The sequence below is a fragment of the Nesoenas mayeri genome, assembly GCF_963082525.1.
Source record: "Nesoenas mayeri genome assembly, chromosome: Z".
In the NCBI taxonomy this organism is placed as follows: Eukaryota; Metazoa; Chordata; class Aves; order Columbiformes; family Columbidae; genus Nesoenas; species Nesoenas mayeri.
This window is the reverse complement of record NC_137542.1, coordinates 15,794,396-15,807,275: the sequence shown is the minus strand read 5'-3', so window position 1 is coordinate 15,807,275 and position 12,880 is coordinate 15,794,396. Positions and strand designations below refer to the sequence as shown.

Genomic DNA, 12,880 nt, shown 5'->3' with positions numbered 1-12,880 from the left:
AATTTCTCAGTAAATCTACTCCACTATTTCTGTTTTCAGAGAAGACTCAGATATTAGCTTAGAGAAAATCACAGTGCTGTGGATTGAAAGGTACACTGCATGCAGAACAAATAACTTTAAATCCATGGAACTGACTTCTTATTTTTCACATTATTCTTGTGTTTTGTGCTCACTGTGTATCAGCATTTATCATTAATAACCACACAAAGATATTTCAAAGACTTTGTAATTTCCTGGGTTTACAATGATGGAAAATTCAGAACCGTTGTATATTTATATTATACATTCACATTGCATAAACGTTCAGTATCTAATGACAAGTTCTATACGGAGATTTTGTTTGCAGGGTTTTCTTGGTTTTTCCCTGCTTTGTTTCTGCTTTCAGCTCTTTGAATTCTACCAGTTCCCTCTACAACAGCCAACAGCTATATTAGAATTAAATTACACACCTAAATTTATCACTAAAAACATAGAAATTTGGCCTAGAAAGATGAATAAAATACAATTTCCTGAAGATATTCCAGTGTTTTCATTATGAGATGCTGACTAGGGTAAAATAATACAATATGTGGCATTTATAGATCAAGCCTCATTTCAGAAAGGATCCAGTCTACTTTAATAATCTTTTTGTTTCCCTTTGTGTCCTCTCTCTTTTGTTCTTGTGTTTGTATGTGTGATACACATTCTGTGTAAATATTCAGAGCATAGGAAGTATCTCCCTTTCTGAATGACTGTTTTTAATATATGGCAAAATAGTGCGCTTTTGGCTTGAAATACATCAGCTCTTCAGCAAAGCAAAGTTACACAACAGTTCACAATATTAAAAGCTATAAGGAAGACAGCTTCTGATGAAGACCAGTGCCTTTTTTTTTGTAATCTGATTAGGATTTCTTCCTCTTAGTTTGTCAGGTCAAGAAGCTATACATTTAAGCTAATCAAAATATCTAATTCACAGTGGCTGACATAGATTGTTTAATCTGTGACAGGAGATTTTTCACATCAAAATAGTATTATAGCAGTTGCACAGTCTTAGAGAAAACAAGAGGAGTGGCCCACCTGTACTGTTAAGCATTATAATCTTTTCAAAATGAAAGATACAAGCTTTGAACAAGACTGATCTTTTAAGATAAAATGTCTAAGAGTCAAGAAATTCAATCACTTTGCATCATTAGTTTCTCAAAGGCTTTGCTCCAGAAAGAAATCTTTCAGTCTTCGTAGCAATATTATAAACAGTTTCAAATGTTCCAATAATACATACAATCCATTTCTTTCCTTTCTGTTACTTCCTGTGTATAGTGCTAGCGGTGGATATCAGGTTTATAAGCATAGATGTTATAAGCATGATGTTATAAGCAAAAAGTGGGTAATGAGCTACACACTCTCTGCTCTAGGAGACTATGCTGTTACAGTCAGGGATCTTGGTACATACACACTGGGGGATACCATGTTCTTTTCTTGGTTTGGGATCCTTTTTTTAACCTCATAGTGAAGGGAAAGTCTTTTTGTCAACTACAGAAAGGTAGTGAATTAAAAAGACATGTGCATAAAAATACTTTCAAATATGCTGATCACAAAAATAAAGTTCCTTTTTCTTCCTATGAGACTGTTAACGGGATTCTCAAGGTGAGAAATGAGTTTCCTATAGCTCTGAGTAACCATAGACCATAGGGGAGACAGATGTGTATTTCTTACAGCCCTGGGCAAAGCTATCCAAGTCTGGTGTGGACTATCTAAATGAAGACCAACAGGAGAGGAATACTGTCAGTGACAGCCATGTTTTAATAAGAAAAACATCCCTTCAACTCTGATTTATTTGAAAAATTTAGCTAAAGCATATCATCAGGTACTGGAAGACCTAAATTTCAGTGAGGCAACTGAACCTGTCACACAAAATGTTTGGTCCACTAGATTAGCATTCAAAAATATAATTAAAAAAAAAAAAACTTGCTGAGTTTGAAGGAGCTGACAGATCCCAAACACTTAGTGTTAATGGGAGAGCATTATCAAGAGGGATCGTTCCTGTAAGGTTCTTAAGGGATCCTGTGTGATCCAGATACTCATTCTTCTGTTCTAGCCCTTGAAGTACATCTACAGCCACTGTCTTAGAATTTGCCCATGGCAGAAAGTTTGGCAGAATGGCCAAGAGGGGAGACAAGACTGTCAGATAAAGCTATTTGAATCACCCTGTAGCTTGTAGTCATTACTGCTGTGCCTTAATACCACCACCATCAGATGTCTAAGCACAAGTAATGCTGGTCATGAAGTACTCTGGAACCACTGTTTCCAGAAAAAAAAAGTAGGAATCAGCATAGATCAACATAAGCTCAGCAAAACAATTTGCATTACATTTACACAAGGTGGTAGTTATGTAGTATGGAGTTGAATGTGACCCTTCTGCTTCATGTTACTTTGAGTAAAATGCTAGGCAAATTTCCAGGACTGTTTTTTTAAAGATGTTGAAAAAGTGGTGACAACAGAGAAAAAATTATAAAATATTCCATTGTTGAAGAAAACAACAACAACCAAAATGAAATTCAATCTGATTTGCTTATTGTAATGATGGCTGCAAGGTGCTTTTATTAAAGCATGTGTGGACTTCCAGAGGCAAAAATTTGGAGAACGTAAGCATTCCTAATCAGTGAGACAAGAGCACAGCCAGATAAATCCAGGATAGAAATAGAACACCATTTTTTATGAGGAGGGAAATTAAATATGGAGGGAGCAGGAGGGGAAGTAAGTGAAGAAATTATGAGTTATTTATCTTTTCTATGGCTTCAAAGTAAGACTTAAGAATGGTTACTGCAATACAGGAACGACTGTTGAAATTATTTTCTCAGTAATACTGCAACTAGCTAATAACCGCAGCCTACTTAATAATGACTAGTGACATAATTGTGATATTAACTAAAGCAAAGGCGATCCAGGTTGAATATTAGCAAAAACTAGCTAGTGGGATCATAATGCAGATTGAGAGATTGCAGAATGCCTGGCACTGAGACGTTTTAGGATCAAGTCAGGTGCTCTAAGAGTACATCTTTACTCCTGGATATGTGGAAACACGTCACATGAGTACTTGAGAGTCCTTCCACTGCTGCCATTGAGTTGTCAACGTTATGTCATGGCTCTTATGTGTATTTTGTAACAGCCCAATGATGAGGCAAAACATTTGTTTCTCATTAAACAGAATTTGGCCTGGACAGGACTATGCTGCTTTGGCTTGCCTGGCTATTTGTGGACGTAACTTGCCTTGTTCTCTTCCTCTCACAGGTTTATTCCTGAGGCTTGGTCCACCTGTAGTGTCACCTGTGGAGTGGGCAGCCAGGTGCGGCTTGTGAAATGTCAAGTGCTCCTCTCTTTCTCTCAGTCTGTGGCTGACTTGCCCATTGATGAATGTGAAGGTCCCAAACCTGTGTCTCAGAGAGCCTGTTACAGTGGTCCCTGCAGTGGGGAGGCAACTGAATATACCCCAGAGGAAACAGAGCTGCTGTACGGCAGCTTGCAGGAGTTTGATGAGCTCTATGACTGGGAATACGAGGGTTTTACGGAGTGTTCAGAGTCCTGTGGAGGAGGTAAGTGCAAAAGGTTTCTGTGCTGGATTTGCTTTGCTTCTTCAGGTGTATGCTTTGCAGTAACACCCACAGACGTGCTGCTTTGCTACAGCCATTTAGCATCACAGAATCATCTAGATTGGAAAAGACATTTAAGCTTATCGAGTCCAACTGCAAATTCATGGAGTTCAACCATATTTGAAAAGGCATGGATGAAAACTCGGGGGGGGAGGGGAAAGAAACCACAAAAAACATGTGCACAGCATATTTTAGCCCAGGACTTTTGGGCTCGACACTCAGGCTGTCACCAAGAGTGATGAATGTGTCACATGTTTCTATTTCCTTGTATCATCTGATCACTCAAAAGACACTCACGCAAAAAAGTTGCATGTTAAAGTGGTCTGGTGATACAGCTAAGAATTATGTGTCATTTTTAGTTTTTATCTCTTGGTTTGTACTGTGGAAGTATAAGCATGTGGAAGTTAAGTTGTTCTCCCATAGCAGAGGCATTAAATTATTGGTATTTTAAGGGCTCAGTCAGTTCCCTAACTCCTATCACTAAGTGACGTTAACTCTAATCCCAGTGCAAAAGAAAACATATGGTAAAAAGCGCAAATGGTGTTTGAAGCTAGCAGGCTTGGCACTTGGAGTTTCTCAAAGTTAACCAAAGTGGCAGGTTCCACATATTATAGTCTATTAATGAACAGTTCTCTGATATCCTTTTTTTCCCATCATTTTGTCTAGCTAGTTCTGAGAAATATGTCCACTCCATTATTTTTTAAATTAAACATAAGCTTCTCCAGCTGCTGTCTTTTTACATTACCTGTTTCAGGCTATTTTTAAAAGGATTACTATAGATAGATATAGAACAGATACTGTAGAACTGGAAACCACTTGGCACTTTATAAATAATTAATAGTATGATCTGTACATATTCACCAGTAATCAGTTACAAACTTAAAAAGCACGGTTAATAGAAAATAATGTAAACGTTTTCTGTAGTTTCTTCTAGCTGGCTGACAGTAGTCTGCTTAGAGTTGTCATACCATTGGCACTATTGCTTTGTTTCCTATGTAAAAAAATATGACACTAATGTATGCTAAGTAGTGAGGAACACTGACTTTACGAGAGTATCTGTCATATATTGAGGCTACTAGTGAGCCCTAACAATTTGTTACACTTACACCATGAATACTGAAACCTGAATAGCTTCTAGAAATATCCTCTTGACATGAAGTCATTTCTTTGGATATAGTGACTATGTGTATATTTTTCAAATATAGCTCAAGGAGGCTGATATGACAGAGACATTTTGCTTTATACATTTAATCTCTTTGGACTGTCAGCAAAAATTGTTAGCCAAGACTTCTTGTTGTGTGACATCAACTCTACATTTTCCAGATTAGCAGATACTAAGTCGGATATTTTTGTAGCCATAGGTGCAAGACCAGTCATACTAATTTTATTGGCTTTGGGGTCTCATGAGAAGAAATTGGATAGACGCAGAAGTAACCTTTCACCTCTCAAAAGTAGCAACCAGAAGGAATTAGTTAGTCATTTAGTCTGCTGTTAGTGGCTGTGTTTCCCAGAGCTGTCATCAAATATCATGTAACAATTATTCTATTCTGGTAGATATAAACACAGAAAATCTCATTTGATGGTATTCTGAAAGTGAACTTAAACTGCTTGGATTCATGTCCCACCCTTAAACCTTTTATCTTGTGATTTCCTATTGAGAACTAGTTTGTTTTTTTCAAGGAAAGCAATTTTAAAGCAAACAGGTTTTTTTCTTGTAATATTGTGCAGTAAATAATGCTTATAATTTGCTTACTTGGCAAATAAACTTCCTGAAGTTCATATACTTTTAAAAATTACCTCCTTACTATGGAACTCCTGGTGAATAATTGAAAATCTCTAAGCTCTGTTGTATTGTCCTATCAAAAAGGACAAATGTTATTAGTATGCTGAGACACACTTGGTGTCAGATTTGAGGAGAAGCTGAAGAAAGTAATTCTGAGCACTTTTGCTTGGTGCTGGAGCAAGACAGATTTATTTTTTTTGATCACTGTCACAAACTGTCAATACACAGTATAGCAACCACAGACTGGCTAAATTCAGCCAGGAGCTCTTTTCCAGTACCCATGCTGTCAAGCAAGATTACTGGTCCTACTGGTAACTTTAAAAGGTAAACAGTTGTACAAATCTCTCGAAGGAAATTATAGTGAGGAGAGTAGAGCATTGGTAGGATAGACTGAAACTTTTGGAAATGCAATCAGAGGTGACTGAGGAAAGGTTGAACTCAAGACCTCACAGTCAATTACTTTTGGATAGTCAGCACTGAAACAGATCATGCAAAAGTGTTAAGTGTTGATAATCATTGGTCAAGAGCTCATTAGTGACACACTTCAGAGAGGAGGAATTGCAGCTGTGAAAGTACACTCAGCTTACAAAATTTTTATCTGAAAATAACAACATCTATCACATACACATGGTGAGTGAGCTGTTGGAAGCTTCTCTAGCAAACAAAACAATGTCACCAGGATGTGGGGGTTTCTTTCCACAGAGTTAAGAAGAATATTTATGTGGTTTCTGTATGTCTGGGTTAGCAATCCTTCTTTCCTGGCTTCATCAGATTGGTCTTGCTGTCAGGTCTGCAAGTGATCGTTGCAAAGTAGAGACCAGTAACTTGAACAGTGCAATTTCCCATCAGGTGGAGAACCTATTCTGCAGCCAGCAGCAGTCCTGGGGAATCCGTATGCCTTTGTTTGCTGTACACAATATGAAAATATAATATGCTCAACAGAAAAATGATTGAGCTGGAAAGATACTGAACATGACAGGGTAGAGAACTTATTGTTTACATATAGAAATGTCATTCATTTCTTTTCCTAGAAGTAAATCACTACCATTTGTTTTATTCTTTCAATGAGCTACCGTTTTTACAATTTTTGAAGTCTTTTGGGAGATTACTTGAATAGCAAAACGGCTTGAAAATATGGGGCCACCATATAAAGAAGAAAACCCACAATAAGATTGGCTGACTTCAGGGACTTTGGTAATATCTATGTTGATGCCCACACCCAAAACCATCAGATTTCTTTCTTCTCTTTAGTACACTGAGTACAGTGGGGACACTGGCTGAGCCGTAGGCATGCCCTAACCAACAGGGTAGCACACACAGGAGCCAGTAAATTGCTCAACATGCCACTTTGCTGTGGGCCCCTTCTCAGCCTGTACTGAGAATAAGGGGAATGAATCTGCGAATAATTTCAGGAGTACAGGAACTATGATAGGTTACAGCACTTTTGTCCTGTTGAATAGTATAATATCATTTGCCAAATGACATGTGCTCTGGCATTAGAAACAGCAATGTCTGTTCTGTTCCACTGTTCTTGGAGCTGTTCAAGCTCTCCCAAAACTCCCAAGCTCTTCTTTAATTAAAAAAAAAAAAAGTGTCTTCAAAAGATTGTGAGATATTTTGGAAGACTAATTGTTGATTTTGAGAAGATGATGCAAGTGTTATGAGTTCAGTTAAACTTTTCTTAACTCAGGAAGTAGAGGTTAATGTAAAAAGCATACTTCTACTTTTCTTGAACCACTGTGGATTACATTTTTAAGAAGTTCAGACCAATTGTTATCCTTAGATCCTCTCTCACTGAGTTGCTTGTAGTTTTGCAATCCCTGATTTTTCTAGTTTTCTAACCTTGTGATCCAAAAAAGCTGTAATATTCCTACTTTACTCTTAGGAAAATTGAGACAGAGTAACTGGCATACCGAAGAGTACATAAGGAGTTCAGTATCACCAAGGATTTCCTGCATTAAAACACAATCACAAAAATCTTCCAGCTTCTCACTTAGTCCCAACATCTACCCTTGCTCTGTCCCAGCAATCAGGGACACCCTTCAGGTTTGCATCTTCAGTTTACATGCAGGTCTGTGGATGTAGAAGAGTAAATGAGAGCAGCTGAATTGTCTGAGCTTGTTTTACTTTACCTTTGCACGTATAGCAATCATACTGTTGCTTAAAATATAGCATACTGAGGTCAAGGCCAACTTCACACTATAGCCTGCTTTACTGACAAATAAGCAGCCTCTTTGCACTCGTAGTGACAGGGTGAGTCTCTGGAGAGCACTGGACAATTTTCTGTCCAGGGAAGGTAAGTTGTGAATGAGCCCTAGGAGCTTTTCACTGCAATAGAGAGAGACTTGTTTCAGTGAGACTGAAAACAAGGGCATGTAAAACCCAGCATCCCACCCCATCTCACAGATGGCTGGAGAACAGCATAGAAAGGTGCAGTAAGAAATGTATGATTGTGTCTGGAAAATTCCAGGACTTACACACGAAGGCTTTTTCTAATAGAAAGAAAAAAAAGGAAATGCAATTTTCCCTACATGGTAAAGTACGCTGTGCTAAGAAACACTCCCCTTTGGTAGACATTCATACCATACTCCTCAAAGACCATCAGGCAAAGCGCTTGGATGTGGACAGCAAACCACTCCCCGCTGTGCGGGAGCAGCGTCCTCCTGTCTGCAGCCCCGTGCCTGAGGCTGTGCTTCCCCAGCGCAAGCCCCTGGTCCCACCGGGACTGACCCTGCCCTCAGCTGCCCCGCCAGGTGCAGAGAGCTGACTGTGACCATGCATTGTTTTGTGCAGGTGTCCAGGAGGCTGTGGTGACCTGCCTGAACAAACAAACCAGAGAGGCTGCAGACGAAACACTCTGTGTAACCAGTCGCCGTCCTCCACAGCTGCTGAAAGCCTGTAGCCTGGACCCTTGCCCCCCAAGGTAGGCTTCTTCTATCTGATCACCAGGCATACATATTGTTCCAGATTTAGGGGTGATGTGATCACTGGTGAAGTCAAGAAACTGACCTTCAAGTTACTGATGAATATGAGATGACTGGGGCCAGCGGTGATTGGATCTGGGCATCACTAGAAAGACTTCTGAAGCACAGGAGTGAAATACGCAGATGAGACCCTGAGGTGTCTCCCTGCCTTACAGTACCACAGACTCAGCCCTCTGGGCTCAGCAGATTTGTGTCACTGCCCCTGGGATTCCTTGCAACTGACATGAAGTGAACAGCTGTGGTGTGAGCAGAGCCCTGCTGCCGCCGAAAGCAGCAAATTGGCACACCCAGGTCGGTGCTAGAGCAGATCAGGATGCCAGGACTCTTCAGTCTTGTCCAGACATTGTTTAATGGACTTCATGCAAAAAGCAAAACAAATACACAAGTGTGGGTGATTGTAGTCTAGTGCGTTGCCCAGAGCCATTTAAACAACACTAGCAGTACAAAAAAAGGAATTGTAAATAAGTTGTGATGCCAGACTCAATGGCCTTTCAGTCTGGAGGTACCCACTGCCTCACACATGCTCTTTCTCTGACTGCAGGGGTTTATAGCCTCTTCATGCCACAGTCGTACTGCCTGGGAAGTGCAAAGTGGTGGTAAAACCAAAGGGCAAACTTCAGACCACTTGTCTACACAGGTCCTGCAGGCAGACAGTTCATGGATTGGCTTAACTCTATCCAGAGTTGTGTCAAGTTTAAGGAGAGTTTTCCAGCCTCCTCTCTCACAAAAGGTTTTGAAGAACCCTTTTCTCCCTGGCCTAAGGCAGATTCCATAATCCTGACCCTAAAAGTAGCAGATCTTCATTTGCAGAGATTCACATCTGTATCTTTTGACAGAAAATAGCTGTCTTGAGGTTTCCGTGGTTTATTTAAATACACCTGGGCCTGTCAAGTCTTCAAGATGCTCTATATATATATTGTCTTTATTTCCAGCTGTACATAGGTGCATTTGCTCTCATCTGGTAGTGCAGCAGATTTGAAATACATTGATTTATAACACTGAACTTTTTAAAACACACAATGATGTCCAGGTGGTAGATATTCCTTAGAGTGTGTATTGGTAAGTGTATGTATATTTTATATGACAGCAGGCTATACAGAGGAATATTTGTATGAATATTAGTAAATTTGGGGTAAACAGAGAAGGTTCACATTAAAAATTAAACACAGCATCACATATGGCCAGTATCCAAGAATGATAAGGACAAAATAGTTTGATTGGATGATCAGGATTTAGAGTCTGTGACAAGCAGAGCCAAATAGGCTGAGTTATTTCACCAAAGCATTATAACAATTTCTTATGAGTATATTGCAACCCGACTTTATTGAATTGTCTGTATTGCTGACAATAACACACAGCTATTATATTAAAGCTTGAAAAGAACTTTGTAGATGGAAATATCACCATAATTGATAGGTAACAGCATCACTGGAGCTGAGAGTGCATGGTAGGAGATTGATCACATATTGATTGTGACATGGAAAATAATTATTCACTGGTTGAGAAAAAATAAGGCACAGTCATATAGGCCAGTATTTGAGTTCTGTTACAAAAGTAGTCTGAGAAATTGAATGAAAACTTTTTGAATTAGTCCGTGTGATAATCCATGCCGCTATGGTAACCTTGCTACCAGAGTGGAGCTAGTTTAAAGCAGTCTTAGGCATATAGTTCACCCCGTGGATTACAAGGTAATCATACTGTAGGTGAGAATCAGGCCATCAGTGAGCAGAGCAGAGGTGAAAGGGAACTGAGTTGAAGGAGACTAAGAAGCTTTCATCCATCCCTAGGGCGGCAATTGAATAAAGGGGAAATTACTCCCTTCCCTGTATATACATCTCCTCTCCCTCCAGCCCCCTCAGTCTGGAGGAAATTGCCTGTCTGCAGAGATTTAAGTGACACAGGATGAAGAACAGCACGTGTTCTGCAAAATGGTTTCTCTGGTAAGAGCAAGCCTAAAACTCAAGGCTGCAGACAGCAGGCAGTATGGCTAATGGAAAGAGGGGCAAGAAGGAAAGTTGATGGGTCTCCCAGGCAGGCTGTGACAGGGCAACTTCCTTATTTCCTGGAGCTTCTCAAGTGTTATGTCTACTAATGCCACTGTATTAAATACAATCATATATTAATTCAACTGATCGTGTTTAGTCTATAATAATAACTTCTTTATAATCATTAATTATGGCATTCTTAAGACTTCCAAAGAGAACACAGGAAAAAAAAAAAAGAAAAAAAAAAAAGAAATAAAAGCTTTAGGCTTTTGTCTTTGTTTTAATCTTAGTATGTTTCAGGGTTCTAATTCAGAAATCCTGATCCAGGAATATGATGGAAATTTAGGCTAAAATACTGCCCCTATGAATGCTGACGAAGGCATTGCTACTGACTGACAAGTCCAAAATTTATAATGCACTGTAGCTGTGAATTTAGATCCCGGTTACAGAAGTTCCCAAAATGTGATCTGTGAGCCACTGATACTTCCCAGAGCTTTTGCTGATGGCTTATAGAGAGAGCTGGCTGGTCTCATAGTGTTGGCTCTTCTCTCTGTTTTCCAGCTGCTAAAGTGCATTAACAGAAGCTAAAAATATATTAAAAAAAAAACTTTCCTAAATTGGCCTTGATGTGTAAGTCACTATTGGAGCAAACAGTTGTGGTTGGTAGAGGAAGCAGTTTGCTGAAAAGACAACTGAGATGGTGACAAATGTCTCAGTGGACAAGGGAATGTTGTCCACAGAATGAAGAAAAAGTTCAGAAGTCTCACCCAAGAGAACAAAAATTCCTTCCTAACATATTTGGAAAAATTATTCCAGTGATGTTTCTGGAACTGAAACAGCCCAGTATGCTCAGAATTCAATGTCTCTGTCTAGAATTTGAGACAGTTAAAGATCTTGCTTAGTTTAAGAGAGAAAACATTTAAAAAATTAGAAATTCCAAGCTTAATGTTGCTTCTGCTGCTGGCACTTTTAATTACATATGGCGTTATCTGTAGGCTCTCAAAGTGTTAGTCATATAAGCCTTTCCTGGTCAACACTTGGTTTAGCTGATTTCATACAGATAAACAAAAGCATTGAACCACAAAATCTAGTCAGCCTTTCTAGAGGGTCAGAAGGCATACACCTCAAGATACATATTGTAGGACTAGTCATGGAAGAGTAATTTCATTCTGGTTTTGTTTCATCTTTCTTTTTTGACAGTTAAGAAGAATGATGCTAAGGGGATCTTGACCGATGCTGTTCTTTTTGCTTCCTGCTGAGTATAAATATGAATAGACTAGAATTCATTAGTCACTTAATGCTTCATCTTGAAATTAACCTTTGGTATCGTCATCTTGAGTTCCTAATTGCTCTGTTCTCTTCTGGAACAAAATATTATAAAAGCTAGAATATACTGGCAATACTTCAGATTTATGGAAGCACTGAAAGGAGATGATGCTTGTATAGCTGCTGAGAGAGCTTTATAATTTCCAGTGAAATACTGGCTTAATATCTTAGCATATTACTATTCTGAGTCCATTGAAGAGAGACACAATAAACCACAAAAATCTGTCTTCAGATTTTCACAGCTGTATGGAGTCAGCATAATCTCATGCTTTAAATTCTTACAAAAGACAGAAGAAAACCAGGAAGAGTTACACACAAATATTGCAAGATTGCATCCATATTCAAATCCCAATGAAGCTGAGTTTCCTGTGGTTTCAGACTTTACTGAGAGGTTTTTGCCTATTCCTTCAAGAACAATAGCAGCAGACAAGCCCAGTCCCCTTTTTCAGGGAAAACAGTATAACAAAACTTCCCATTTTGCACTGGACTAAGAAATAGTGAAACTCTGTGGAGCTCATTGCTAAGTTGGGAGCTAACAACTGATTTTCAGCAGAGTAGTTACAGTGTACAATTTCATGTTATTAAGTTGTTATACCCTTTGATATTTCTATAAAAATTATATAGGCTGTTTTGATGTACTGGGAAACCCAGCACGCTTTCTTCAGAAAAGGGAGGAATGAAGACTATGACCATTTTAGTTCATTCTATCAGTAACTTGTTTTTTGCCAATCGCACTGTATCAGTTCATAAATTACATAGCAGTACTTGAGCAGAGCAGAGTCTTCCCAGAACTAAATGCAAAATAGCTGTTCAGTGTCTAGGAGTTTCTTCTCTAAGCTCAAAAAATTAAAGGGCAGATCACTCAATTTTGCTAATTGCTGTGTTTGTATTTTAAATTACTCCAAAAACAATCAGAAAACCCTGTTTCAATGTTGGTTTTACTGTTTTCAACAACAAAATGACTCATATCCAAGATGTTTTTCCGCAGCCTCCACAACCCAAAAGACAGAGGCAGTCATCATCTAATCAGATATAATTGCTGTTGTTTATAACAACAACAGCATGAGCACCTCATGGTAAGCCAACAAACTCTACCAAAGAGGTGAAAGAGAATGCTGTAACTGTGTTATTAATTATAACTGCTCAATAGCTTGGTCAATGCGTGTTGAAAAGATT

General features: G+C 38.9%; 1 protein-coding gene across 1 annotated transcript in view; it reads left to right on the top strand.

Moving 5' to 3' along the window:
- The window catches only part of ADAMTSL1 (ADAMTS like 1), a gene marked incomplete at both ends in the record, with an annotated part of 188,679 nt that overhangs the window by 105,726 nt on the left and 70,073 nt on the right, over positions 1 to 12,880 (top strand). The window contains 2 exons of the mRNA XM_080362499.1: positions 3,268 to 3,569; positions 8,203 to 8,332. Of these exons, the coding sequence (XP_080218625.1) occupies positions 3,268 to 3,569; positions 8,203 to 8,332 (432 nt within the window). The remainder of the gene's footprint in view (positions 1 to 3,267; positions 3,570 to 8,202; positions 8,333 to 12,880) is intronic.